We start from the raw sequence: 27,610 nt of genomic DNA, 5'->3' as shown, positions 1-27,610 counted from the left end.
ACTCTGCTTCCATCTGGAAGAGCTGCCCTTCAGGGTTCAGCATACTGCAAGCAGCTTCCAGGACAAGTCTCATTGCACTGTACCCCGTAGCCTGCCCTCCCTCACTGAGCCGTGCTTGTGAAGTGCCTGCAGGCTTAGATGCTCTTGAGTAACAGCAGGCTCTCTTTGTCTCAGCCTCTGCTCTCAGGTACCTTCATGAGAACAGGATCATCCACAGAGACCTGAAACCAGAGAACATTGTCCTACAGCAAGGAGAACAAAGGGTGAGCAAGAGCCCAGTGTCTTTGGAGTGTCAGGGTGTGGGTGAGACAAAGTGAATGACAGGAGCTGAAGCTGCAAACATGATCCGTCGCCAAGAGATTTTGCAAGCTGAAATGATTAGCCCTATCTGAGAGCTGGTGGGTGCGTCTTGTGATCCTTGGGATTTATACAAACTGCTAATGGTTTCTCTGAATGTCCATGTACTGGGAGCTGTATCCGCCTCCCCTTCCCCTTACAGACTGGACTCTGCCAAAGCCAAAGTGGTTGGAGGTGTCTGATTTGTGTGGAAATTGGCTGGGGGGCGTAGTTCTTGTTTTATAGACACAGCTCTGACCACCAGATATCTCTGCCTCTCTGATGCTTTGCTGTTATGCAGAAACAATTCCCCAAAGGCTTTAGACACCCCCTGTGCCTAGTCCTGGCTGTGTGACGAGATGGTGGCTGGGCTGTGGTACTGCTGCAGACTTCCAGTCCCAGCATGACCTCCCTTTCCCAATCAGGGCACTTCAGACGCTAGACTCTCTTTCGAAAAAGTGAGCCGCTTTCTCAAAAAAATCCTCTTGTTGTCTAGACGCTCTTTTTCGAAAGACGTAGCCTTAGTTACATCAGTGGAGGGCAGCATCGGACCTGCGGAGCGGACACGGTTCACCAGGATTAGCACCAGCAGACCACCTCCGCTGATACAGCCGCTTGAACCTCCCATTCACCGTGGAGCACCATCTCCAGCCAATGGGCACTGGGTGAATTGGGACACCGCCTCCTACAGCTCATATGGGCTAGGAATGGCGATCCACAGCCAACGGAAGCTTTAAATGGCCACATCTGCAGAGGCACAGGCTAATAAGCACTGGCAGAAGCTATATCCGACTTATTGCCCACCTGAGTTTAATGCTACTTATGTGCATTAACTTTAAGTGTAAAAGAAAAAATGCAACTCAGTGTGAAGAAGAACGTCTGTGTGGGCATTACCAAGGGACGTGAAGTCAGGTGTCACTTCTGCTGTTGCAATGTAGAGCACTACTGCAAGGTGGTCATCAGCGATAGAAGATCTGTTCCTAGATGTGATGAATTTGATCACAGACAATGTCTGCTCACAGATATAAGTTGATCCGAACAAAACAAGCATCTTTGGGCATGAGCCTTGATCTTCGGAAAGCTTTGTTCATTGAGAGATGGATACAATTCCAGAAGTGGCGTTGATTTGAATTGCTCCACCAGGCAGGCATCGCTCTGCAAGTCAAGCTCAATTTGGAGGTCACTTGGAGCATTGTCCACAACGTATGTGAAAGGAGAGGACAAAGCCATGCCCCCCCCACTGCTAAGCTATTGCCTGGCAGCTGCCGGGCAGGCACAAGCCCTTTGAATGGAGCAGTTAAAAAGGGCTCACGCCTGTGGGCAGCTCCCAGGCAGCTGGCCAGCAGGGCTGAGAGCTGTGAGCTCTTTTCAATTGCTTCTGTTCAAAGGGCTTGTGCCTTCCAGTGCCTGCCAGGCAATGCAGCCACCAACGGGCGAGCCCTTTAAATAGAAGCAGTTGAAAGGGCTCACATCTCTGGCTTCCTAACAGCTCATTAGAGGCGGGGGAGCTGAGAACGCTTAAGTGCTGGCACCTTCCTTGTACCTGTCAGGCAACCCATTGCCTAGAAGCCCAGGGGACACAAGAGCCCTTTAAATGGAAACAGCTCAAAGGACTGGCCCCTCGCAGCGCTGCCCCAGTGCATTGCCAGAGATGCAGGATCCCCTTTAAATAGAAACAGCTCAAAGGACTGGCCCCTCGCAGCGCTGCCCCAGTGCATTGCCAGAGATGCTGGATCCCCTTTAAATAGAAACAGCTGAAAGGACTGGCCCCTCGCAGCGCTGCCCCAGTGCATTGCCAGAGATGCTGGATCCCCTTTAAATGGAAACAGCTCAAAGGACTGGCCCCTCGCAGCGCTGCCCCAGTGCATTGCCAGAGATGCAGGATCCCCTTTAAATAGAAACAGCTCAAAGGACTGGCCCCTCGCAGCGCTGCCCCAGTGCATTGCCAGAGATGCTGGATCCCCTTTAAATAGAAACAGCTGAAAGGACTGGCCCCTCGCAGCGCTGCCCCAGTGCATTGCCAGAGATGCTGGATCCCCTTTAAATAGAAACAGCTGAAAGGACTGGCCCCTCGCAGCGCTGCCCCAGTGCATTGCCAGAGATGCTGGATCCCCTTTAAATAGAAACAGCTCAAAGGACTGGCCCCTCACAGCGCTGCCCCAGTGCATTGCCAGAGATGCTGGATCCCCTTTAAATAGAAACAGCTGAAAGGACTGGCCCCTCACAGCGCTGCCCCAGTGCATTGCCAGAGATGCTGGATCCCCTTTAAATGGAAACAGCTGAAAGGACTGGCCCCTCACAGCGCTGCCCCAGTGCATTGCCAGAGATGCTGGATCCCCTTTAAATAGAAACAGCTCAAAGGACTGGCCCCTCGCAGCGCTGCCCCAGTGCATTGCCAGAGATGCTGGATCCCCTTTAAATAGAAACAGCTCAAAGGACTGGCCCCTCGCAGCGCTGCCCCAGTGCATTGCCAGAGATGCTGGATCCCCTTTAAATAGAAACAGCTCAAAGGACTGGCCCCTCGCAGCGCTGCCCCAGTGCATTGCCAGAGATGCTGGATCCCCTTTAAATAGAAACAGCTGAAAGGACTGGCCCCTCGCAGCGCTGCCCCAGTGCATTGCCAGAGATGCAGGATCCCCTTTAAATAGAAACAGCTCAAAGGACTGGCCCCTCGCAGCGCTGCCCCAGTGCATTGCCAGAGATGCTGGATCCCCTTTAAATGGAAACAGCTGAAAGGACTGGCCCCTCGCAGCGCTGCCCCAGCGCATTGCCAGAGATGCTGGATCCCCTTTAAATAGAAACAGCTGAAAGGACTGGCCCCTCGCAGCGCTGCCCCAGTGCATTGCCAGAGATGCTGGATCCCCTTTAAATAGAAACAGCTGAAAGGACTGGCCCCTCGCAGCGCTGCCCCAGCGCATTGCCAGAGATGCTGGATCCCCTTTAAATGGAAACAGCTCAAAGGACTGGCCCCTCGCAGCGCTGCCCCAGTGCATTGCCAGAGATGCTGGATCCCCTTTAAATAGAAACAGCTGAAAGGACTGGCCCCTCGCAGCGCTGCCCCAGTGCATTGCCAGAGATGCTGGATCCCCTTTAAATGGAAACAGCTCAAAGGACTGGCCCCTCGCAGCGCTGCCCCAGTGCATTGCCAGAGATGCTGGATCCCCTTTAAATAGAAACAGCTGAAAGGACTGGCCCCTCGCAGCGCTGCCCCAGTGCATTGCCAGAGATGCAGGATCCCCTTTAAATAGAAACAGCTCAAAGGACTGGCCCCTCGCAGCGCTGCCCCAGTGCATTGCCAGAGATGCTGGATCCCCTTTAAATAGAAACAGCTCAAAGGACTGGCCCCTCGCAGCGCTGCCCCAGTGCATTGCCAGAGATGCTGGATCCCCTTTAAATAGAAACAGCTCAAAGGACTGGCCCCTCGCAGCGCTGCCCCAGTGCATTGCCAGAGATGCAGGATCCCCTTTAAATAGAAACAGCTCAAAGGACTGGCCCCTCGCAGCGCTGCCCCAGTGCATTGCCAGAGATGCTGGATCCCCTTTAAATAGAAACAGCTCAAAGGACTGGCCCCTCGCAGCGCTGCCCCAGTGCATTGCCAGAGATGCAGGATCCCCTTTAAATGGAAACAGCTGAAAGGACTGGCCCCTCGCAGCGCTGCCCCAGTGCATTGCCAGAGATGCTGGATCCCCTTTAAATAGAAACAGCTCAAAGGACTGGCCCCTCGCAGCGCTGCCCCAGTGCATTGCCAGAGATGCTGGATCCCCTTTAAATAGAAACAGCTCAAAGGACTGGCCCCTCACAGCGCTGCCCCAGTGCATTGCCAGAGATGCTGGATCCCCTTTAAATAGAAACAGCTGAAAGGACTGGCCCCTCACAGCGCTGCCCCAGTGCATTGCCAGAGATGCTGGATCCCCTTTAAATAGAAACAGCTCAAAGGACTGGCCCCTCACAGCGCTGCCCCAGTGCATTGCCAGAGATGCTGGATCCCCTTTAAATAGAAACAGCTCAAAGGACTGGCCCCTCACAGCGCTGCCCCAGTGCATTGCCAGAGATGCTGGATCCCCTTTAAATAGAAACAGCTCAAAGGACTGGCCCCTCGCAGCGCTGCCCCAGTGCATTGCCAGAGATGCTGGATCCCCTTTAAATGGAAACAGCTGAAAGGACTGGCCCCTCGCAGCGCTGCCCCAGTGCATTGCCAGAGATGCTGGATCCCCTTTAAATAGAAACAGCTGAAAGGGATCTCAGTCTGGCAATGCACTAGATAGTGGGGAGCCGCGAGCCCTCTCAGCTGTTTCTGTTTAAAGGGCTGGTGCCTTCCCCAGAGCTTCTAGGCAACGCGTTGCCTGGCAGCCGGGGAAACAGGAGAGCCCTTTAAATAGAAACAGCTGAGAGGGCTCGTGGCTCCCCACCATCTCGTGTGTTGCCTGCGATCCCTTTGAGCTGTTTCTGTTTCAAGGGCTGGTGCCTTCCCTGCAGCTCCTAGGCAAGGTGCGGGAGACAGGAGCCCTTTAAAGAGAGGCAGTTTGAAGAGCTCGCACCATCTCCTGGTCCAGGCAAGGAGCTAGGGGGCGGGGCCCGAAACTGCCTCAGGGGCGCCAAGAGGCTTTTGCCCATCCCTGCTGTAGGAGCTACTTTATCAGCAGCCATGCAAGAGTCCAGCACTGCCTTGATGCTTCCTGTCCTCCTCTCCTTGCCTCAGCACTTCTGAGTACAAAATTCCTCTGTTCTCTTGCAGAAGTGCATGTCCTCTTTGCAGAACGTGTTTTCAGTCCTCTCACTCCCTGCCATTTCTCCCTCAGTTAATTCACAAGATCATTGACCTGGGCTATGCTAAGGAGCTGGATCAGGGCAGTCTGTGCACATCCTTCGTTGGGACACTGCAGTACCTGGTAAGGAGCGGATTAAGCTTTCAGTGTTGGTGTGACCAGTAAGGTCTGGGGGACAGAGTGGCAGGAGGGAGCAGGCAGTGTGAGATGGCTGGGGGGTGGGAGAGGAGACCCAGCCATGCATGCAGGGATGTGTTTGGGATGCTCATACTGAAGCCAAAGACCAGGCTGTATTGTTGCTCTTTACCAGCATTGGGGTTTTCACTTTCTGTTGCATAGCGGGCGTGAGTGTCATTAACTCGTCAGACCGGGTCAAAGAGGCAGCAGGGTTCCCAAGGGATAGACTATTTAGCAGGATCTTTTCACAGTGATGCATGAACATTAATGAACATCCTAGGAAGCAGGTGCAGTTGATGTTCTGAAAGAAAAGGGGGTTAATCTTTAACCTCTGTTGACTAACTCAGGCACCGGAGCTGCTGGAGCAGCAGAAGTACACGGTGACGGTGGATTACTGGAGCTTTGGCACACTGGCTTTTGAATGCATAACAGGTTTCAGACCATTTCTGCCTAATTGGCAGCCTGTGCAATGGTGAGTAACTGGGGGCCAGACCGAGAGGAGGAAATTGCTAGGCATCCAGACCACTGTCCTGGTTGAGAGAAGGGTGGGACGTAGTGGGGGGGCCTTGCTAGGGCTGTGTCACCTCTGCGGTCTGTAGCAAGACCCAGCAGGGAAGGGGGGAGTCATTATGCAAAGGTGGCTCCAAACTGGTCTGACCAGCCACCCCCCATGGGGAGAAACAAAGGAAGGTGGATGCTGCCCTGGCTGGGGGCAGGGCTGGAAGAGAGGTGGTTAGTTCCTGTCTGGAAAGCAGGGGAGAAGGAGCTAGGGAGGGGGCTGGGACTCCCCTATCTCAAGGGGGCACTGAGGCCTCTTAGCCCCAGTTCCTGTAACCAGATGACATCTGTGCTGTGCTGTGTCCTGGAGAAGCAATAAACTCCCCCCATTCTACTGCCTGGGGGAGTCTGTTCATGCCACGCCCCGACCCTCTGACTCCCGTTAGCCAGGCCTCTGGAGGTAACACGCTTGGGGCAAGATGGACACATGACCAGAAGCAAAAGGTGTCATGGCACCCCTCTGGAAGGACTTTTCCCACCATCCTCCTACCAACAGGGATTAGTTTGGCCCCCACCAACGCCCCCATGCAACTATCCTGCAGTTGCATTAACCCAACATGTGTGGCATTAACTCGGGGGCAGAGAGCTGGGGGAGTGTTCCCTCTACGGCTCTGTCTATGCTTGCGGCTTCTTGCGCAAGAACCCACACTGCCCGCCTGCGCTTGCGCAAGGAAATGTACAGTCCGGCGTGGGAAGAGAGGGCGTCTTGCACAAGAGCTCTGCTCTTTTCTAACAGGTGTGAGCTCTCTTGCACAAGAGGGCAGTGTGGACGCTCGGCAGGGATTTCTTACGCAAGAAACCCCTATGGCTAAAATGACCATCAGAGCTTTCTTGCTCAAGAGAGCGTCTACACTGCCATGGATGCTCTTGTGCAAAAGCACAGCTTGCACATGGCAGTGTGGACGTGTTCTTGCCCAAGACTTCTTGCACAAGAACCCTTGTGCAAGAAGCTGCAAGTGTAGACATAGCCTAAGAGTTTCCACCCATGAGCAGAATGAATGTTGTGTTGTGCACCAGTACTGAGCTCATGGGGCTTGTTTGGATGTGCCACTGTGGCACCCAAGTTATTAATAAATATTTTAGAAGCCTTTACCTTTTCTCTCTGCTGCCACATCTCCTTCCTTTGCTCCATCAGCTCCCCTGTTGCCTGCTGCCCCCCAACTCCTCACCCTCCTCTGCTGTCCTGACTCCTGCCCATCTCACTGCCCTCAGCCCTCCTGCGACCTGCCCCCCTCCATCAGCCCTTTTCTACCCCCTGTGCCCACTTCAATTGCCCCACTCTGATCACGTGAGCTGCTCCTCCTCATCCCCTCTTCTAACACCTCCCTCTACACACCTGCCCTGCCTCTCTCCTCTGGTGCTGGTCCCTCCCCGGCAGGTGTCTGCCCTTCTGCTTCACCCCCAGAATCCCTTCACCTGCACCTTCCCTTAGCCCTGCACCCTCCTAGTGCCTCCCCCTTCCCTTACTGCCCCTCATAGACTCATAGACTTTAAGGTCAGAAGGGACCATTATGATCATCTAGTCTGACCCCCTGCACAGTGCAGGCCACAGAATCTCACCCACCCCTCCTAGAATAATCCTCTCACCTATATCTCAGATATTGAAGCCTTCAAATACTTTGAAGGCCCTAACATGCAGAGAGTCCTCCAGCTGTGATCTGTGCCCAATGCTACAGAGGAAGGCAAAAAAACCTCCAGGGCCTCTGCCAATCTACCCTGGAGGAAAATTCCTTCCCGACCCCAAATATGGCGATCAGCTAAACCCTGAGCATGTGGGCAAGACTCACCAGCCAGACACCCAGAAAGTTTCCTATAGCAACTCCTATCATCCCTCCATTGACCTATTTCCAACTGATAATGAATGGTCAATTAGTTACCAAGATCATGTTGTTTCATCCAACCATCCCCTTATCATAGAATCATAGAACTGGAAGAGACCCTAGAAGGTCGTCAAGTCCAGCCCCCCGCTCTAGGCAGGACCAATCCCATCTAAATCAACCCGGCCAGGGCTTTGTCAAGCCGAGACTTAAACACCTCTAGGGATGGAGACTCCACTACTTCCCTAGGGAACCCAGCCCAGCGCTTCACCACCCTCCTAGTGAAATAGTTTTTCCTAATATCCAACCTGGACCTCTCCCACCACAACTTGAGCCCATTGCTCCTTGTTCTGCCATCTGTCACTACTGAGAACAGCCTCTCTCCATCCTCTTTGGAACCTCCCTTCAGGAAGTTGAAGGCTGCTCTCAAATCCCCCTCACTCTTCTCTTCTGCAGACTAGATAAGCCCAAGTCCCTCAGCCTCTTCTCATAAGTCATATGCTCCAGCCCCCTAATCATTTTGGTTGCCCTCCGCTGGACCCTCTCCAATGCGTCCACATCCTTTTTGTAGTGGGGGGCCCAGAACTGGACACAATACTCCAGATGCGGCCTCACCAAAGCCCCTGCCCCCTTTGCCTTCTTTTTCCCTGATGCCCACCCCCTCACCACTCTCTGCCCCCATTCTCCTCATGCCCCTCTGTGCCCTCACACATGACTTGCTCCATCCCCACCTCTCTCATGCCACCCCTTCTTTCAAGCCTTCTCCCAGCACCCTCCCTCTCCAGCCCCCAATGCTCTTACCCTCTCCTCTCCCAGCATCACCCTAAACCCCTCCCACTGACCCCTCCCCTCCTGCCCTTTTCCTCATTGTCTGCACTTGGCCCCCTGGCATTTGTCTCTCCTGCAGACTGTCCCTTGGTGCCTTCCCCTTTCTTTCTCTCCCCCCCCTCCCCCTTCCCCTCCGCACAAGCGCCTTCCTCTCCCCCTCCCACCGTCTGTCCCTCCGCACAAGCCCCTTCCTTTCCCCCTCCCACCCTCTGTTCCCTCCGCACAAGCCCCTTCCTCTTCCCCTCCCACCCTCTGTCCCCTCCGCACAAGCCCCTTCCTCTTCCCCTCCCACCCTCTGTCCCGTCCGCACAAGCCCCTTCCTCTCCCCCTCCCACCCTCTGTCCCCTCCGCACAAGCCCCTTCCTCTCCCACTCCTTCCCCCTAGTTTTCCCCTGCCCTGCCCTGCCCTACCTTCTGCCTTCCACTTTGTGGGGCCAGAGTCTGCGCTCCGGAGCTAGGCTGCACGGTGCAATGCAGCGCCGAGCAGTTTTAAAGTCCCGGGCCGTGACGTCATGTCACACCCAGGTGTCTCCCTGGTCACCTGGAAACACTGCGCATGGCGGCAGCAGCAGCCGGCAGCACGTGCCATCAAGGGGGAGCTGACTGAACACTGCACATGGGGGAAGAGACCCAGCTCCAAATATTGCTAGAGCAGGGCCCCCGGCTCTGAATATTGGCGGAGCACAGGCTCCACGAGCCCATATAACTCGCCGCCCATGGTTGCAGATGAGACAGATTCTGTCAGCTTATTTTGAGTAGCATCTCTGTGTTGGGAACTAGCCCAGAGGAGGCTCATGTGCGTCTTAGGAAGGAAGAGATGCAGTTTCGATCGTGCAGAGAGATGGCAGAATGTTCTCTTCTTTGTCGCTGTCCCTGCTTGAACTCTTAGGCACACCAAAGTGCGGCAGAAGAGTGAGAAGGATATTGTTGTCTATGAAGACTTGGCCGGAGAAGTGAAATTTTCCAGCAGTTTACCATACCCTAATAATCTAAACAGGTGAGGAATCCAACCCAAATGCACCTGTGGGGATAATTGGGACCAGGAAGGGGTCCGTTTTTATTGCCATGCTGGTCTGGTGAACTGTAGTGCCCAATGCACATGATATCATCGGGCTGAAGTTTCCATAGATGAGAACAGGAGCATTCTGTTAGCTGGCTGGAGAAGGGGCCATGTTCCTGTCTCTAATCTCCAGTTCAGGAATTAGGGGGGGAGGTCTGAACTTTGGCTCTTTTTGAAGATGCCAATTGAAACGTATCTTTCAATTCTGTCCTCCTTGTTTCGGCTCCCCTAGCATTTTGGCTGGGCAGCTGGAGAAATGGCTGCAGCTCATGTTAATGTGGCACCCGCGGAAGAGAGGGACAGACCCTGTGTATGGACCTAATGGCTGTTTCAAAGCACTGGACGATATACTGAACCTAAAGGTGAGTTTTGGGACTGGGTTTCTGTGACCAAATCAGTGTCCAGAGAGAGCAGCTTTTGTTAGCTTGTAAGAGAAACCTGAGTCTTGGGGCTAGGGAAGGGTGTGAGGAAATCCCATTAAGACTGGGGAAGCTGGTTTGTCAGAAGGATAAGCCCTGGTCTGAGCAAATGTATCAGCAAGACTAAGTTTCTTCTTACAGCCTGGTACTAATCATACTTAACTCTTATCCAGTATTTTCCATCTGTTGATCTCGGGGAACTTTCAGAGGCGCTCAGTATTCTGCCCAAATGCAGAGCTGATCTGCGGGGTGTGGAGTTGCAAAGCAGTCTTGTAGAGCAAAGAATTATGGCACAAAGATGGAGGGGTCCTAAGCTGGGAAGCTCCTTTGGTACTGGTCTTTGCTGTTGTGGGATAGTGTGGATGGTTTATATGGGTGCTCTGATGACTGCTGTGCAGCAGAATGACTGTGGAGTTTAGTCCTTCTGCTGACTTCAGAAATGCAGGACTGGAAGAGACTTCAAGAAATTGTCAAGTCTGTCTGGGTATGTCTACACTGCCACCGTAGTTCGAACTAGGGTGGCTAATGTAGGCATTCGAAGTTGCAAATTTAAATATCCCGGGCTTCATTTGCATCTTGCCGGGCGCCGCCATTTTTAAATCCCTGTTAGTGCGGACTCCGTGCCCGCGGCTACACGCGGCACAGAGTAGGTAGTTCGAATTAGGCTCTAATTCGAACTACCGGTACACCTCGTTCCACGTTTAAATCCTGGGCTTCATTTGCAACTTCGAATGCCTACATTACCCACCCTAGTTCGAACTAGGGGGTAGTGTAGACAGACCCTCTCTGTGCTGAGGCAGGACCAAGCAAACTTAGACCTCCCTGACAGACGTATGTCCAACCTGATCTTAAAAACCTCTCTTGAAGGGGAATCCACAGCCTTCCCTGTAAGCCAGAGTTTAACTCCTGAGAGTTAGGACATTTTCCTAATATCCAGCGTCAGTATCCCCTGGCTACAGACAAGACCATTGTTACTTGTACTACCGTTAGTGCACTTGGAGAATAATTGATCAACGTTCTCTTTATAACAAACAGCTCTTCACACATTTGAAGTCTGTATCAAGTTGCCCCTCAGATTAAACAGCCTCAGTTTTTTAACCTCTCCACATAGCTGTGTTCCCTGTACGTTGGGTGCTTGTGTGGCTGCTCAGGAGAAATACAGATGCCGTCCAATTGATAATCAGAGTGCCCACAGCTAAGTTTTTTGTTTCTATTGGTGGTGCATATGACACACCCCTGTACACATTAACATTATTCCACACCTGAATGGAAAAAAAGCCGCACATGGAAGGAAAAGATTAGAGGGAACATTGCCACATAGGTCAGATTTGCTAGATTTTGTGTCTTTTGTTGCTCTCCTGGATTTTTTCCAATTTGTCCATATCTTTCCCAAAATGTGGAAGCCAGAACTGGACTCGGCACTCCAGCTGAGACCGTATCAGTGCCAAGTAGACCAGGACAGTTACCCTGACACTCCTGTTAGTATAGTCCAGAGTGACAGTAACCTTTTTTGTGACATCGTTGATTGATATGTAAATTATGACCTACTATAATTCCCAAGTTGTCTTCAGCAGTGTTACGATCTTACCAGATATTCTCTATTTTGTAGCTGTCATTTTTTTCCCAAGGGAAGTATTTGAGCTTCTCTATTGAATTTCACATTTTTCAGACTAGTTCTCTAATTTGTAAAGGCAGTTTTGATTTCTAATCCTGTCCTTGGAAGTGCTTATAACCCCTACATCGTGTAAGCCTGTGGCCCACTCCAGTATCCAAGTAAAATATTGAACAGTACTGGCCTCAAGATTGGCCCCTGCAGTGCGAACCCACTAGGTATGACCTCCCAATTTGACAGTAAGCCACTGGTAACTACTTTTCAATATGGTCTTTCAAATACTGATAGTTACCTGATAGTAACTTCATCTGAACCACATTTCCTTAGTGAAGATTTGAAGTAACAGACATTAAATACTTCAGCCTTCTTGTTGTCATCAGGTATTAGCTTTCCTTATCCCCTAAGTAGAGACTCTACACTGTCCATCTTTTTTTTGCTTCTAATGGGGAACTAGTTGTAACTCTGATTTTGTTCCGACATGCTTGTTTATTCTTTTGCATTCCTTAGTTAGCAGTTTGTCCATGCTTCCATTTTTTAATAATATTCCTTTTTTTATTTCAGGTCATTTAACAGCACCTGACAGAGATCTATTGGCCTCTTTAATAGTCCTCATCTTTCTTTCATATCAGAATAGTTTGAAATTATGCATTTGAGAAACTTGCCAGTTCTCCTGAATTTGTTAAACCCTCAGATTTTCTTCCCATGGAACTTTAGCTTGCCAGTTCTGAGTTAGTTAAAGTGTTTTTGAAGCCATAAGATGACCTAGATTTACTGGAGGCTGAAAGATCATCACTTGGTAACAATCCAAGGAAAAGTCCTTGGGAAAACAATTGCGGGAGAATTTAGCAATGGTTTATGTGGAACGGGGTGTGTTGGACATGGGGAAAGACCAGCTGAGGAGACCTTTTCTGTCTGTTATTCCACGGAGAGTCTGTGCCGGTCTTGCTCTGGCTGAAGGAAGGGGAGTTGCTGTCCCTTGTGTGTCACATAGCCTCCCTTCAAAGGCTTTGGCATGCTGTTTCCAAGCAGCCCTGTGATGGCCATCTGGACCTGGTGTTCCCCATTTCCTTCTCCACCACCTGGTCTTCGTCCTGGCATCTCTGCTCAGCCATGATCTCCATGCTCTGGCTTCTTCATATTCCTTTTCTTGCAGCTGGTTCGTGTCCTAAACATGGTCACAGGCACTTTGCACTTGTACCCTGTGACGGAAGAGGAAACCTTGCAGTCGGTGAAGGCCAGGATTCAGACAGACACTGCTATTCCGGAGCAGGACCAGGAGCTGTTGCAGGAGGCGGGACTGGCACTGTGCCCTCAGAAATTGGCTCTTCAGTGTATAACTGACAGCAAGGTGAGCCTGGCACTGGAACCTAAGCAATGCTAGCCAAGCCTGAACCTGCTGGCATTTGCTTCCCTTGTATTCACTGAAGCAGCGCAACCTTCCCTCCTGCTGCTCACTCTGTGTCGGGTCGTGGCCAACCAGCGGGCTCTGCCCTCTTGTCAAAGATGGCTGCCTCTGGGCTCTTTCACTGGAGGTTGCTGTGTGAGAGGACTGAGCTGGGTCTCCTCTTTGCAGGTGAATGATGCCACTGCCACGGACACAGACATCCTCTTCCTTTTTGACAACCGTAAAGTTGCCTATGAGAGGCAGATCTTCCTGCGGCCTCATCCAGAAAGTGTTGACTGCATCCGTAAGGACTTCCATGGGGCATGGGTTATTCCAAGGGAAACGGTGTGGAAGCTTTCTGGATACATGAGCTGTAGGGGGTGGAGATCTGCTCTTGAGAACGGAGTGCCCAGCAAAGCAGATTGACACAGCATTCAGTCTCAGGTGGGATTTAACTGAGGTAAAGCAGAATCTGTCATGACTCAAACTGTGGCCAGCTGCAGTGGACTAGCCTTTCTAACCCCAGATAGGATATGATGGACATGAAGACTTGGCTGGGCAGGCTGAAGAGGAGATGGCACCGTATCGCAGACTGGGATTGGGTGCTCACTCCTACCTTGCTTTCTTTTAACATCATGCTCTCTCTTTCCAGTTCAAGATCCAAAGAAGAATCTGTCCTTCTTCCAGCTGCGGAAGGTGTGGGGTCAGGTCTGGCACACAATTCGGACGCTGAAGGAGGACTGTAACCAGCTTCAGCAGGGGCAGCGAGCAGCCATGTACAGTGGGGTCCCTTTGAGAATACGTAGCTACACTTCGGCCTCCTAGCTAGAGAGAGATAGTAGGAAAAGAAACCTGCCCCATGGTGGTGCAGAAGTGAGACACTACCTGGGAGGGGGAAATTACAAAGGTGGAGTTATTTGCGATTCATGGAGAGCTAAGAGCTGTGGCCTCTAACCCTGTTGGTTTTGTGCTTCCTCCACTGCAGTCAGACCTGTTCATTTCTTTTGGTGACATAGGAGTAGTGGGCTGAGCGAGGGCCAGCTAGAGGACACTGCGGTCTCTAAGCTTGAATGAGTGGCTCTGAAACCTGAATGTGGGATCAGTTGGGACACTATGTGCAGCTCCTATGGGACTGGCCGTGTTCCCTCTAATCATTTCCATCCATGTGCAGAATGAATTTTTCTCTGTGCACCAAGGCATGTAAGAATGTGCACCACCAAGAAAAACAAAAGCCTACCTGTGGGTGCTCTGATAATTAGCTGGATGACATTTGAGTCTCATGAGCAGCCACCCACGCACTCAGCTTCCAGGGAACACTGGGCTGGACCCACATGACCCTTCTTTCTCCACAGGATGAATCTGCTGCGTTATAATAGCAATCTCTCCAAGATGAAGAATTCCATGGCCTCCCTGTCCCAACAGCTGAAGGCAAAGCTGGATTTCTTTAAAACCAGCATCCAGATTGACCTGGAGAAGTACAGTGAGCAGATCGAGTTTGGAATCAGTGAGTCCAGCCCCTGTGACATGCATGAGAGTCCTCCATCTGCTCCCCAAGTCCCTGCTCCCTTTCCTCACCTGCAGCACAGAAGTAATGGACATTTCTTCCTTGTGTTTTTCAGCCTCTGAAAAGCTGTTGTTGGCCTGGAGGGAGATGGAGCAGGCTGTGGAACTTTGCGGGCGGGTATCTAGACTTAGGTTTAATTGCTTGCCTGGAAGAAGAGGCTTTCTGCTGCTGCCATGCATGTTTCCATCTTTCACTCCCTGGCTAGACTGGTGTGATACATGAAGCCTTTCTCTTGTTTTAGTTTGTATCAGTTTTTCCTTGTCCACTGGCCTTGTGTCAGGGGTGCACGCCCCCAGTGTGCCTCAGTGCCCCCTGACTGTCTTCATATAGCCCCTCTCAGGGCAAGTTACAGTCTGTATGGGTTGCTCATCATCGGCCACAAAGCAGTTTATAACTGGCCCTTTAAGCAAGGCCAAGTCCACAAAACAGATTATCGTTGTAGCGGGGCGCACCCCAGGTAGGGGGACCCGGGCCCACCCTACTCCACCGGGTCCCAGCCCAGGGCCCTGTGAGCGACCGGGTATCGGGTCACTCCCTCGGTGTGGCCATCCAGCCGAAACGCACCGAGGCTCTCGGGCTAGCTCCCGCTCCTGCCCTGGGCCACTTCCTACCTGGATCCCCGGGCTTCCTTCCCCTGGACTTGCCCAGCTGGCTGCAATCTCCAGGCCAGCATCCCCTCAGCAGGTAGTCTCCGGGTGGCACCAACTCGCCTCCGCCTTCCTCCCAGCCTCTCCGGCAACCACTGAGGGAGAGCTCTCCGCTCCAGCCTTTCTCCTTCGGCTGTCTCCCTCCAAGGAGCTCCTACCTCCTCTGCAGTCAGCCCTACACTGGCTCCCCCCAGCAAATTGGGCTTCTCCCTTTATAGCTGACTGCTGGGCTTGCCTAGCCACCCGGGCTTCCCAGATCTCTGACAGCTGGGGCTCATTAGCCTACCCCTTTCAGCTGGGTTCTTCCAGCCACCCTAAGGCTCAAGGCCTGAGCCTTGGGCTTAAAGGCCCAGTGCAGGGCAGGTGCCCTGTCACACCTTGGCAGCTCATTATGTGTTGGGAAGAAAGACGTGGGGAAGATTCCTAATGCATAAACCAAGGTTACAGACAGTTATAGACAAAAGCAATTGTAGTGTTGCCCAAGGGGGCAGTTGCTGGGCTAATGACAAGAGGATGTGGTTCACCAAAGGTTAAAACTGAAAAGGAAAGTGGCTGGCAGTGCTCAGAGTCTGCAGCAATGGAAGTGTGGTGCATTCTGAAAGTGCTCAGTGTGTGCTCGCTCTGCTGCCAAATCCTGCCACTGCGACAGGCTAACCTGAGATGGCCTCCGAATTATTAGTATGTCAGCTTCTGATAACTATGCTGTGTCTCTCTGAGCAGAACCCCACTTAGGGGTCTGCCTAAGTATGGGTCAGTGATCCTATTCCTGGCATGCGTATGTCCCAGGCTAAGATAGACATTGGGTGGTAGGACTGATATCTGAGAGTTAAGGGTGGTGGTGGGCAGAGCCCTGCGTGGATACAAAATTTATATTCCACATCTGCATCTATATCCGTGGATAGAAAGCAGATATTGACAAATCTGCAGAGTTGTAGATACAATTTTACATCCATGTCTGCATCTGTATCCACAAAAATGAGTCTCAGATATCTGCATCCATATCTGCGCATTTGCAGGGTTCTAGTAGCAGATAAGGTGAGAATTACAATAGTCCTCTGGAGCAACTGAGAGGAGTATTTCCCTTTTGTCACTAGCTGCAGGTATGTGAACAAACAGCATCTCTTCACCACAAGCAGCGTTACGGTATTGAAAGCAGCAGGGTCATTAGGAGGGAGCCAGTTTGAAAAGACCAAATCTACTTGTTCCAAAAGGGAACTATCCCCCTCAGTCTTTGCACAAGGCCCTTATTTTCTGCTTCTTGTCTTTCTAAGGGTGCAGGATTGTGGATGGAAAGGGACAGCAGTTCCTGTTCCATTTAAGGCCAGTGAGAGGCAGAGTCCCTCAGCCCATGGCTGGCCTATGTCTGGGGATGCTATTAACTGATGCTCCTTCTCTCAGGAGGAGGATGTGGACCAGCTGGTGAAGAGTATGATGGCCCTGCAGGCAGACATTGTGGATCTGCAGAGAAGCCCACTAGGGCGGAAGCAAGGGGGAACCCTGGAGGATTTGTAAGTTGGAACCCTCTTTGGCCTGCGGTGCTAGCATGTCTAGCATTGTGGTTGCTCTGCAGGCAAGCAGAGGCAGGTGCTTGGTGGCCTAGACCACAAACTGGGTTGGCAAGACCTCACAAAAAGTCTGCAGTGGGTTGCTTCCATGACCATCTGTCTGGTGGCTGTGTCGTCAGGTAGGCAAAGAGTTTGTGAGAGGCTTTCAAAGGGACAATTACAATTTGGGGTCTAGAGAAACACTTCTGCCTTTTGTTTTGTAGGGAAGAACAAGCCAGAGAACTTTACCGGCGACTCAGGGAGAAGCCAAGAGGTAAAAAACCTGGAGTTACAGTTGTCTTGCTGCTCTGAGAAGACCACTAACTGGAAAGAACAATAAATAGCACTGAGCATTCCCCATTGCAGACCTGTGGCCCATACTCCAACAACAGATGGTGTGTCTCCTCTTCCAGTTCCAAAAGAGCACTGCTCCCCCTACTCCAGTCATGGCTGGCTAGGGAGGGGTGGTACTTCCAAGCAGGGAGGCCAGTTTTGCTCACTTACTCAATTGCTCCTAGCAGCTGGGTGCCTTTTCAGGATGAAACCATTTGGTGCCCTTCTCCACAAACTGCTGCTGGAAGACATGACTAATGCTCAGCCCCTTCCTCCTTATGGCCACAGCCCACTACCAGGACAGTGCTACGGCAACCATGACTGATTCTCGTGGTCTCACTGAGCTCACTCTCTGCCCTCACATGATCCTTGTTCATCTCTCTAGATCAGAGGACCAGTGGTGACAGTCAGGAAATAGTGCGACTGCTCCTTCAGGCAATCCAGATGTTTGAAAAGACTGTCCGTCTCATTTATGCTCAGCTCAGGTGAGTGTCCCAGTCCACCAATCCTGCGGAAGTTGGACAAGGAATATCTGGGCAAGCCTTGATGTTGCTCTTGGTACAATGAGGAGATATTAGTCTCTCGCTAAGATGCATGTAGACAAATTCACAGATTAAGAATCATTGTTCCCCAATTAGGAGTTAATTAGTTGGAGTTTCTAACTGAACACAGTGCAGCTGCTCATTGTTCTTTACAGTAAGACAGTTATTTGCAAGCAGAAGGCACTGGAATTGTTCCCCAGAGTGGAGGGAGTGATGAACCTGATGAATGAAGATGAGAACACAGTTGTCAGGCTTCAGGAAAAGCGACAGAAAGAATTATGGAACCTGCTGAAAATTGCTTGTGTGAGTGAACCAGAAATTAACGTGTCCTGTTAAACCAGAATTTTTCCTTTTTGATGGGAGAGTCTTGAATGTAGCTGCAGTTCATCCAAGAGCTTGCACTGCCTTTCGAACCCCTCTTTGAAGTGCTGTGGGCTGAAGGTATTTCAGCACCTGGGTTGGGAATTTCACAGAGAACCCCCCTGTGACGGCGCGATGGGGTTCCCCCGTCTCCTGCACCCCGAAATGGCACAAACAGACTGCACCAGCTGGTGTAATGGAGGTTGTTTATTGCCTCTCCAGGATACAGCACAGCACAGATGTAATCTGGTCACAGAGCTGGGCTAGGATGCCTCAGGCCCCCTTGAGATGGGGGAGACTGGGCCCCTAAACTCCAGTCCCTTTCCCTAGCCTGTCTTCTCCATGCTCCCAGACAGCCAGCAACTAACTAACTCCCTTCCAGCCCTGCCCCCCAGCCAGGGCAGCATCCACCTTCCTTTGTTCCTCTCCATGGGGGGTGTCTGGTTCAACAAGTTTGGCATCACCTTTGCATAGTGAGGTTTTCCCTGCTGGGTCTTGCTCCAGACAGCAGAGGTCACCACAGCCCAGCAAGTACCCCCACTACATCACACCCCCCAACACAATTATGCTTTTATTCTTTTTCAGAGCATTTCTGACTAAACGGTGTAAGTGTGTGTGTGTGGTCCTTTGAATTGCCATGGGAAACTGTAGTGAGACACCACCATACAGCGCTAAAGGCAGCACCCAGAAAAATGCTGCACAAACACTGACCAGAAGCCTGAGATCATCTCTCTTCTGATAAAGGAACATGAAGTAAAAACTTGATGTCCTTGCCTCCCTCTGTTGAATGTGGTTTAAAAATCTAGGCCTAGTTTAGGAGTAAAGCAAACTCTAACCTCTTTTCTGCCATAAATACTCAACAGAAATGGCAGCATTTGCTCATGGACATAAGTTTATGCAGAAAAAAATGCATGTAGCAATCTGAATCTGTTTTGTCCTTTCAGAGTAAGGTGCGTGGTCCTGTCAGTGGCAGTCCAGAGAGTATGAATGCATCACGGCTTAGTAACCCAGGTCAGCTGCTGTCACAAGTCCCTGCCATAACTTACAATTTACCAGAATGTATCAAGAAAAGGTAAAGTGAAGAATGACGGAGTTATCACACATTGTTTTTTTATGGTTACAGTCAATACCTAAGATTACCGTTAGCTGAAGGGATCTAAGATTATTTAAGCATATCTACAGTAGAGTTGAAAGCTGCAAGTTCCAGTGGAAGGAGACATAGGCATTACTTCTAGGGAAATTCTGGGCCAAAAGATCAAAAATTCTGCACAACACTGCATATTGTATGTCAAAATAATCACACCAATTTCAATTATTTCTGGTTATTTATTTCAAAATACTGGTCAATGAGTATGCCTGTAACAATACAGACAACAAAAAAAAGTCAGAAAATGTTTTTTGATTATAGATTGCTTACTGGGCATATTAACACAGAACTCTGAGTACTAGTTCATTTAGCCTACAATACAGACCCATGTTTCCAATGCCTTCCAGAAGCAGTGCAAAGGCTGGGGCAAATAAGGGTTAATGGAGGAGCTGAGGGAGAGGGAAATAATTGCTGTGAAGGAGCCTGGGTGTGAACTGGGTAGATAGAGGTGGGTAAAGCAAGGATCAGGCTTGGGGTTTTTGGTGGTGGTGATGGTGGAAAGGCGCATCAACCATGCAGATCCTGACTGATGTGTAGGGGTTCCCATTCTGTCAGGCACAGTCCTTCCACCGCCACTCAAGACACCCACTCCCCTGTGGTCCTTCCATTCAGCCCCTGCTCTGGCCTTGTCCGACTTTCCTAGCACTGCATGCTGTTCAATCTCCCCTGCCCTGGCCAGACAGGTGTAGTCAAGAGGGCTCTGCACACACTCTTAGCTGGGTGAGAGCTGTGGCTGTTATCATCACAGTGCCCCCTGGTGGGAAAAAGGCAGAACTACAGCAACTTTTCAGCAGAAGCTTTCAATGTAAACAATTAGAACTAGACTGGGCCCATTAGTTATACACACCTGTGGTGGAGCAGAATTCTCCCAGCAGTAATACATGCTAGCTGCCCAGAGTAGGAGCCTGTTTGAAACACTAGGTACATACAGTCTGTGGCTAACCCCTCCAGTTGGGCTCTCAAATGCAAAGTGTGCCACTTGGAAGGAACAATCAGTTTCACACCTACAGAGTGATTGTCTAGGAAGGAGTAGTGCAGAAAGGAATCTTGTGGTGGACCACAAGTTAAACAGTGTGACTCTGTTGCCCCCCCCCCAAAAAAAAAAAAAAAAAAAAAAAAAAAAAAAAAAAAAAAGCAAACATGATTCTGGGAGGCATTACCAGGAGTATTCTGAGCAAGACACACGGGCTATGTCTAGACTGGCCAGTTTTTCCGGAAAATCAGCCGCTTTTCTGGAAAAACTTGCCAACTGTCTACACTGGCCGCTTGAATTTCCACAGAAGCACTGACTTCCTACTGTAAGAAATGAGTGCTTTTTGCAGAAATACTATGCTGCTCCCGTTCGGGCAAAAGTCCCTTTTCACAAAACTTTTGAGCAAAAGGGCCAGTATAGACAGCTGAGATTTGTTTTCTGCAAAAAATGGCGAAAATGGCAATAGGGGCTTTTTTGCAGAAAAGTGCATCTAGATTGGCCACGGATCTAGATTTGGCCATTGGCTTTTTTGCAGAAAAGCATCCGTGCCAATCTAGACGCTCTGTTCTGAAAATGCTTTTAACTGAAAACTTTTCCATTAAAAGCATTTCCGGAAAATCATGCCAGTCTAGACGTAGCCACGAAGTAATTCTTCTGCGCTACTCTGCGCTAATTAGGCCCCAATTGGGAGTATTATGTCCAGTTCTGGGCACCACAGTTCAAGAAAGAAGTGGAAGAATTGGAAAAGGACCAAAGATCAACAAAAACGATTAAACCTGCCCTAGTATGGAAGACTAAAAGAACTGCGCTTGTTTAGTTTAGCAAAGACAAGACAGAAGGGGTGTGATAGCAGTTTTGAAGTATTTAAAAGGATGTTACGAAGAGGAGGGAGAAAAATGTTTCTCCTTGGTCTCTGATGATAGGACAAGAAGCAGTATGCTTAAATTGCAAAAAGGGAGGTTTAGTTTAGACATAAGGAAAAACTTCCTGTCAGGGGGTTTAAACACTGGAGCAAATTGCATAGGGAGGTTGTGGAATCTCCATCACTGCGGATATTTAAGAACAGGTTGGATAGACATCTGTCAGGGATGAGCTACGCAGTGTTTGGTCCTGCTGTGAGGGCAGGGGCCTGGACTCGATGATCTCTCGAAGTCCCTTCCAGTTCTATGATTCTTGAACCTGCTACATTGTTTTAATGTAGAGAGAACACAGCCATGGCTCCTTAAGCAGGATTTTACATCTTCCAGCACCACTATAGATGTTCATTGCCTGCGTAGTAGGTTTCTGTGTCAACAACTGAGAACTTCGATATTACTGTGAACCCACAAAGTGGCAGGGCTGAACCTCAAACAGTATCACTTGGAAGCACAATAGCAGTGGGAATTAGCACATTCACCCACAAATCAAAGAACTGCAACATTCAGCTCTGGTATTTACAGAAGTAAAATTGAACCAATTCCTGCTTTGTTAATTAAAAATCTAATAGCCTGGTCAGCAATTCAGAGCCAGGCTTATTTTGCCCTAGAGTAAGTGTCTAGTTTTGATTTCTGGATTCTTACTCGCTGGCCGTTAGTGACATGGTGTACGCTAATTAGTGTCTGATACAAACGTTATACCATCATGACTGCATTTTCTAGGCCATTTTGCCAGTGACTCTTAAGGTGCAGTCATAACACTGGCTATGTCTACACTGGCAGCTTCTTGCAGAAGAACAGCTGTTCTTCTGCAAAAACTTGCCAGCTGTCTACACTGCACGAGTGTTCTTCCAGAAGTAAATTTACAGTATAGCGTTGTAAAACAGGGCTTCTTCCAGAAGTTATTTCTCTCCCCACAAGGAATAAGCCCTCTTGTGCAAGAGTTCTTCCAGAAGAGGGCAGTGTAGACAGGCAATATGAATTTCTTGTGCAAGAAGCCCCTATGGTTAAAATGGCCACCAGAGCTTTCTTGCGGAAGACAGCGTCTACACTGCCATGGATGCTCTTGTGCAAAAGCACGTGGCAGTGTAGGTGCTCTCTTGTGGAAGAGATTTTGCACAAGAACTCTTCCACAAAAGAGTTCTTGCACAAGAATCTGCCAATGTAGGCATAGCCTTATAGTTTCTATAAGTGGGACAGTGGCAGCATACACAAGATGACATTTTGGTAAAATAAATATTTGCCACCAAAGTTCAGTGTTTGCTGCTGGCCACCACTGTACATATCAGTGGTGTTGTGTGTTGGGAAAAGCAGCTCAATGTGAGGCTGGTACCTCTAACACAGGGGTGAGCAGACTAGCCTCTATGGGCCTGATTTAGCCCTTCAAGCTACTTGAGCTGGCCTGTGGCTACCCTGCTGCTCCCCAACTCCAAGCCAATCAAGACTTGGGGACAGGGGAGTGTGTGAAATCTCCTCCCCCCACCAGGGGCACATGGTACCTAGAGCAAACAACCAGCTGTTCAGAACAGCTGCTGGTTATCTCTAGGGGTAGGGGCAAAGACTTCACATGCTACCCCCTCCCTCCCCCCAACTAGGCCGATCAGGGTCTGTGGGGGAGGCACAGGAAAGCTATGTCTACATTGGCAAGATTTTGTGCAAAAGCACGTGCTTTTGTGCAAAAACTTGCCAACTGTCTACACTGGCTGTGAGTTCTTGTGCAAGAACACTGCCGTTCTAATGTAAGAAATCAGTGCTTCTTGCACAAGAACTATGACGCTCCTGCTCAGGAATAAGCCCTCTTGTGCAAGTGTTCTTGCGCAAGAGGCCAGTGGAGACAGGCAACATGAATTTCTTGCGCAAGAAAGCCCGATGGCTAAAATGGCCATCGGAGCTTTCTTGCACAAGAGAACGTCTACCCTGGCACAGACGCTTTTGCACAAAAGCACATGCCAGTGTAGACGCTCTCTTGTGCAAATATTTTAACGCAAAAGCTCTTGCGTTAAAAGTATTTGCGCAAAATCTTGCCAATGTAGATGTAGCTGAAGCGTCCTGGCCTTCCCCCCCCCCCGCCTGAGGTCCCATCCCTTCCAGGGCAGACCAGAACCATTTCAAAAATGCATGAAGTGGTTCCCCACTTCTGATGATAGTACAAGAAGCAATGGACTTAAACTACAGCAAGGAAGATTAGGTTGGACATTAACCACCCCGACAGTAAGGAAGGTTTTCCTAAACACTGGAATAAATTGCCCAGGGTGGTTGTGGAGTCTCCAGCACTAGAGATATTTAAGAGCAGGTTAGACAGACATCTGTCAGGGATGATCTAGACTGTGCTTGGTCCTGCCATGAGGGCAGGGGCCTGGACTTGAGGATCTCCCTTTCCAGTTCTAGTATTCTATGATTCTAAAATTATTGCCCACACCTGCTCTAACACTTGAGAGACTGCCAGGTTCAATGAATGTAATCATTTGTGCAACTTTTGTTTTTAGTGAGGAAGTACTGATGGAAGCACACACTCTCTGCAGCCAGTTAGACAGTGTAATGCAGGACACAATGAAGGATCAGGATCAAAGCTTTATGGTAACAATTTCTGTCACTTTAAATGATAAGCATTGTCTGAGAGGCTTGCAGCCAAAGAGCTGTAAGAAGTTTTGGATACAACACTCTGTATGCACTAACTGAAATAGCAGAGGAGAGAGAAAGAGACCTCTCATTTAAGTAGTGTTTAACTTGGCTTTTTACTACACTTTAAATGCTCAAAATAATGTACATATAGCATTTTCTTCTAAGAAAATCCAGTTTGCTTTGGATTGGGAAGATGGCACCTAAACTAATCCGTGTTTGTTTCATTTCTAGGCTCTGGATTGGAGTTGGCTATAGCTTGAAGGGGAAGACAGAAATAACCCAGAACAAACAGATGTAAAAATCACTTCAGTCACAGCTTGAGCCAGATAAACTCCTTTAAAAAGGAACTTAAGCACAAGTCTACTGCACATGAAACTGAAATCCTGTGTGCTCTATTTATACTGCCATCTGATGGTTACACTGTGACATGCATTCCTATTTTTAAGGGAAGCTGGCAGCCTAATCTTAATGAATAGAAGAAAACTTAGTGATCTAATTGCTGTTTTCCCCACAAATATACAGTATGAGGAGATTAAAATGTAAAGATGATTTGGGTCACAATGCTTGGGAAGGTGCCAATCTTCCACCACTTCCATCCAGCTGCTGAATCCACCTGCTGTGCTACTTTTCCCTTGCAGAAAATCCAACTCCTTACCAAATAGTGGACACAGTCTACAAGAATTCTTGTCTTGAACCCCCTTTCCTGAATTATGAAAAAGCACTGAATTCACTGATTTGGCTAAACAATGCTGGTTGCACTTTCAAGTGTAACATCTGTACCAAATACTTGTTTCCTGTATGGGAACGAACTATCTGAAATATGTAAACTTTTGGTTTGCTCTATTTGAATGTTAAATAAAATTTTAAAGGAGAAATATTTTTCAGTATGCAAGTATTGAGAGTTAGGCCAATATCCCTGTCTTTGTGTCAAGTCCCTTAAATAGTGAATAAAAACCACATCACTTATTCATCCTTCCTGAATCTTTACTGTTGCATGGGTTTCAATTTTGTCCCTGGAAACCAGCATCAAGCATGTTTTGAAAAAGATTACCTGTTTTAGTTGCATTTTATACATTTCATGCCAAATAATGGTACTGAAGCAGCAACTGGAACACACAGAAGGGCTATGTTCCAAATGTGATTAGTTTATTTCACTCTGATGGAAAACCAAAGCTTTTACTACTGCACAGAGACCAATTGCATAAGAGGTCATTGGGTGTAGGGCATGCAGGATGTGATGTGCTACCTGGGAGGGCTGGGATTTTTTTCCTCTGTAAGGAACTGCTAGTAACACTGAGGAACTGAAATGTGGCACAACCATTACAACTTCCATACATGCCTTCAAGTATCTCCCTTTGTGATACGTTTACACCCTATAGCTTTTTTTTGGGCGGGGGGAAGGGAGGGAGAGAAGGCTTACAATTCTTTGGAAGAATAAAAAGTTCACACTTTTGAAGTTTCACAGAAGAATTTTAAGGCCAAAACATGTTGGGTTTTTTTTCTCCTTCATCTCCTGAAACAGAGCTGCTGTTCCACTTAAAACTGCATTAAGCCTCCAACTCAAAGCCCAGCCCAACCTTGTGGCCACCGGCACTGAAGTTCTTGCCATCAACCAAACCTGAGAGTGTCAGCTTCACACCTGTGAAAACAAAACAGTATTTGATACTAATACCGGCACAAAACTCAGTTGAATACATGCTATACCAAAAGTAAAGGCTTTGGGCATGTAGTAACACATCTTTTTTGCTACAGTGCCTCAACCTTCACCTGCAGTCTGAGTTAGGCAAGGACTGAAGAGTCTCATTTTAGGTACCCCCTGTATACATATGTATTACACACACCCCAAAGTGACTTGCACAGGTGAAAGAACAATTCCATTTAGACTTCTAATCCTTTTGCTTCCTTACTGGATGTCACCAATAGCTCAGGTGAAAAGATTCTTTTCCATTAAGCCCTGTAATATTTGGTCATGGCTTACGTACCAGGTCGAAGGGTCTGAGTGTAACCAATTCCAATCAGGCTGGCATTATTCACTTTAGCCTAGAGGTAGACACAACAAAAGTACAGGTAAAAAAACCTCAGCATCTACTTTTATAGGTAGGCAGGCACAATAACTTTTCATAAGAATGGCCATAGCGGGTCACTCCAAAGGTCGATCTAGCTCAGCATCCTGTCTTTAACAGTAGCCAATACCAGATGCCACTGGAGTGAACAGAACAGGGAATCTTCAAGCAAGGCCTCTCCGGTCACCCATTCCCAGCCTCTGTCAGAGACCAGGGACACCATTCCTACCCAACCTGGATAATAGCCTTCGATGGACCTAACCTCCATGAATTTATCTAGTTCTGTCTTGAACCCTGTTAAAGTCCTGGTCTTCATAAACTCCTCTGGCAAGGAGTTCCACAGGCTGACTGTGCTGTGTAAAGAAAAACTTCCTTTTGTTTTAAACCTCCTAATTAATTTCATTTGGTGATCCTTAGTTCTTATGTTATGGGAACAAGTAAATAACTCTTCCTTATTCACTTTTCCACACCAGTCATGATTTCCTCTGTAATCAACAGCAATGGCTGAGAAATTTACAAGCATCATAAACTGGACATACCAACCCGCAAGGGAAAAGATCTCTCTCAAAAGTATATGCCCCTTTGTGACTGCAGGGCAGTTTGCTCTATAAAGAACTAGCTGAAAATCAGATCTATTGGATTTGTGCCATTTCTTTGAGACTGCTCTGTATCAAACAGTTCACTAAGGTAGCAGGAAAAAAAATGCCTTTTGGCTCACTGGGCTCTTACTACATTTAAAAAGGCAGAGGTGCAGTGCTGGGTCCCTGTCTGCTGAGACTCTGCCTTTTAAATGCAGTAAGAGCCGCAGTACTAGCTCCCCGCCTACCCCATTGCTGCCTCTGATATGGAGGGCAAAGAGGGGAGGGCTGCGTGTAACCGTGAGGATTAACTGATGAGCCCAGGCTCATTGGCTAACCATGTACTCAAATACATCTTCACATTCCTCATATTTTTAGGTCTGATTTTGTAAGCAAGTTGTTTAAGGGGCGTGCAAGACAAAATTCAGACTCCTGAAAGGGGTACAGTAGTCTGGAAGGATTGAGAGCCACGGCACTAGGGTGTTGTAGATTTATACCCCAGCTTGTCATACACCAACAGTCGGTAGAGAATGTCATCACAGAATGAGGCATAAGTATATTCCAGAATTCACGCACAGGTTATGACATACATTCTCCCTACAGCAAGAATTGAAAGGGGCAGCAGAAGGACAAAAGGTGACATCAGTTTAACCAATAACCACCCTGTGCCACCAATTTACAGCATTTAAGCAAACTCTAGTTGTGCTGCAAGTGCTAACCTGGTAAAATACTTACTGCAATGGAAGTATTTCCATCCAGCTGGTACTTAGTGGCAATGCCAAAACGGGTATTGTTGCTACCAGCAGTCCATGCAAGATTTACTGATGTCTCAACTTTATCATTAACCTTCTGATAGATTGAACCACCAAATTCAGTGCCGTCATTCCTGTTTGACACAGATAAAGACTGTATGAAGATTATGCTGGTACTTACACCTCCCAACACTACAAAGTTTCACCTTTCCCTCTCACAATTAGTAAGCTGCAAACAGCACTTCCCTAACAAACCTGGGGATAACCCTAACTCTGTGGGCATATTCAATCCCACGCTACTCTCAGCAGGATCCATGCCTACTTTCTCCCTAGCCAGACATCTCACTTGGGCCCTGGAGATTCTTCACCAAGAGCTGGGTTTAGCCTAGGGAATGAGGGAGCTTTCCAGGAACTGCGGTTTGAAATTTTGACAAGAGAGTTCAGCTCTTCCTTCCCAAGCCAAAAGTAGGGAGGGAAGCACATTCCATGCACAGCATAAACCAATGGGTTCAGAGGGAGCTACACGTAAGCCCTCATCAGTGAAAACAAGTCTCAATTTTGGTGAAGAAACTGACAGTGAGGAAATGCAGACAATTCCCTCCTAAAACACTGCC

The 27,610-nt window shown here is 49.0% G+C and overlaps 2 protein-coding genes across 4 annotated transcripts in view; one reads left to right on the top strand and one right to left on the bottom strand.

Moving 5' to 3' along the window:
• Positions 1-24,575, top strand: part of IKBKB (inhibitor of nuclear factor kappa B kinase subunit beta) — a 33,852-nt gene extending 9,277 nt beyond the window's left edge. Inside the window, exons 5-21 of the mRNA XM_075915718.2 lie at positions 175-263; positions 5,136-5,225; positions 5,627-5,751; positions 9,372-9,479; positions 9,775-9,904; positions 12,727-12,921; positions 13,147-13,261; positions 13,610-13,733; positions 14,310-14,461; positions 14,577-14,638; positions 16,567-16,676; positions 16,937-16,986; positions 17,431-17,530; positions 17,743-17,890; positions 18,892-19,019; positions 23,468-23,558; positions 23,835-24,575. Coding sequence (XP_075771833.2) covers positions 175-263; positions 5,136-5,225; positions 5,627-5,751; positions 9,372-9,479; positions 9,775-9,904; positions 12,727-12,921; positions 13,147-13,261; positions 13,610-13,733; positions 14,310-14,461; positions 14,577-14,638; positions 16,567-16,676; positions 16,937-16,986; positions 17,431-17,530; positions 17,743-17,890; positions 18,892-19,019; positions 23,468-23,558; positions 23,835-23,858 — 1,841 coding nt within the window. The 3' untranslated portion in view covers positions 23,859-24,575. The remainder of the gene's footprint in view (positions 1-174; positions 264-5,135; positions 5,226-5,626; positions 5,752-9,371; positions 9,480-9,774; positions 9,905-12,726; positions 12,922-13,146; positions 13,262-13,609; positions 13,734-14,309; positions 14,462-14,576; positions 14,639-16,566; positions 16,677-16,936; positions 16,987-17,430; positions 17,531-17,742; positions 17,891-18,891; positions 19,020-23,467; positions 23,559-23,834) is intronic.
• Positions 24,576-24,728: 153 nt separating this feature from the next.
• The window catches only part of VDAC3 (voltage dependent anion channel 3), a 40,406-nt gene continuing 37,524 nt past the window's right edge, over positions 24,729-27,610 (bottom strand). For all 3 annotated transcript variants that reach the window (XM_075915727.2, XM_075915728.2, XM_006113237.5), the window contains 3 exons: positions 26,980-27,130; positions 25,586-25,643; positions 24,729-25,242 (listed from right to left, as the gene is read on the bottom strand). In XM_075915727.2, coding sequence (XP_075771842.1) covers positions 25,151-25,242; positions 25,586-25,643; positions 26,980-27,130 — 301 coding nt within the window. In that variant the 3' untranslated portion in view covers positions 24,729-25,150. The remainder of the gene's footprint in view (positions 25,243-25,585; positions 25,644-26,979; positions 27,131-27,610) is intronic.

This window comes from Pelodiscus sinensis, chromosome 28 (assembly GCF_052426305.1).
Source record: "Pelodiscus sinensis isolate ZL-2025 chromosome 28, ASM5242630v1, whole genome shotgun sequence".
Taxonomy (NCBI): Eukaryota; Metazoa; Chordata; order Testudines; family Trionychidae; genus Pelodiscus; species Pelodiscus sinensis.
Note: the sequence above shows the minus strand (reverse complement) of the source record. Positions and strands in the feature narration are given on the sequence as shown.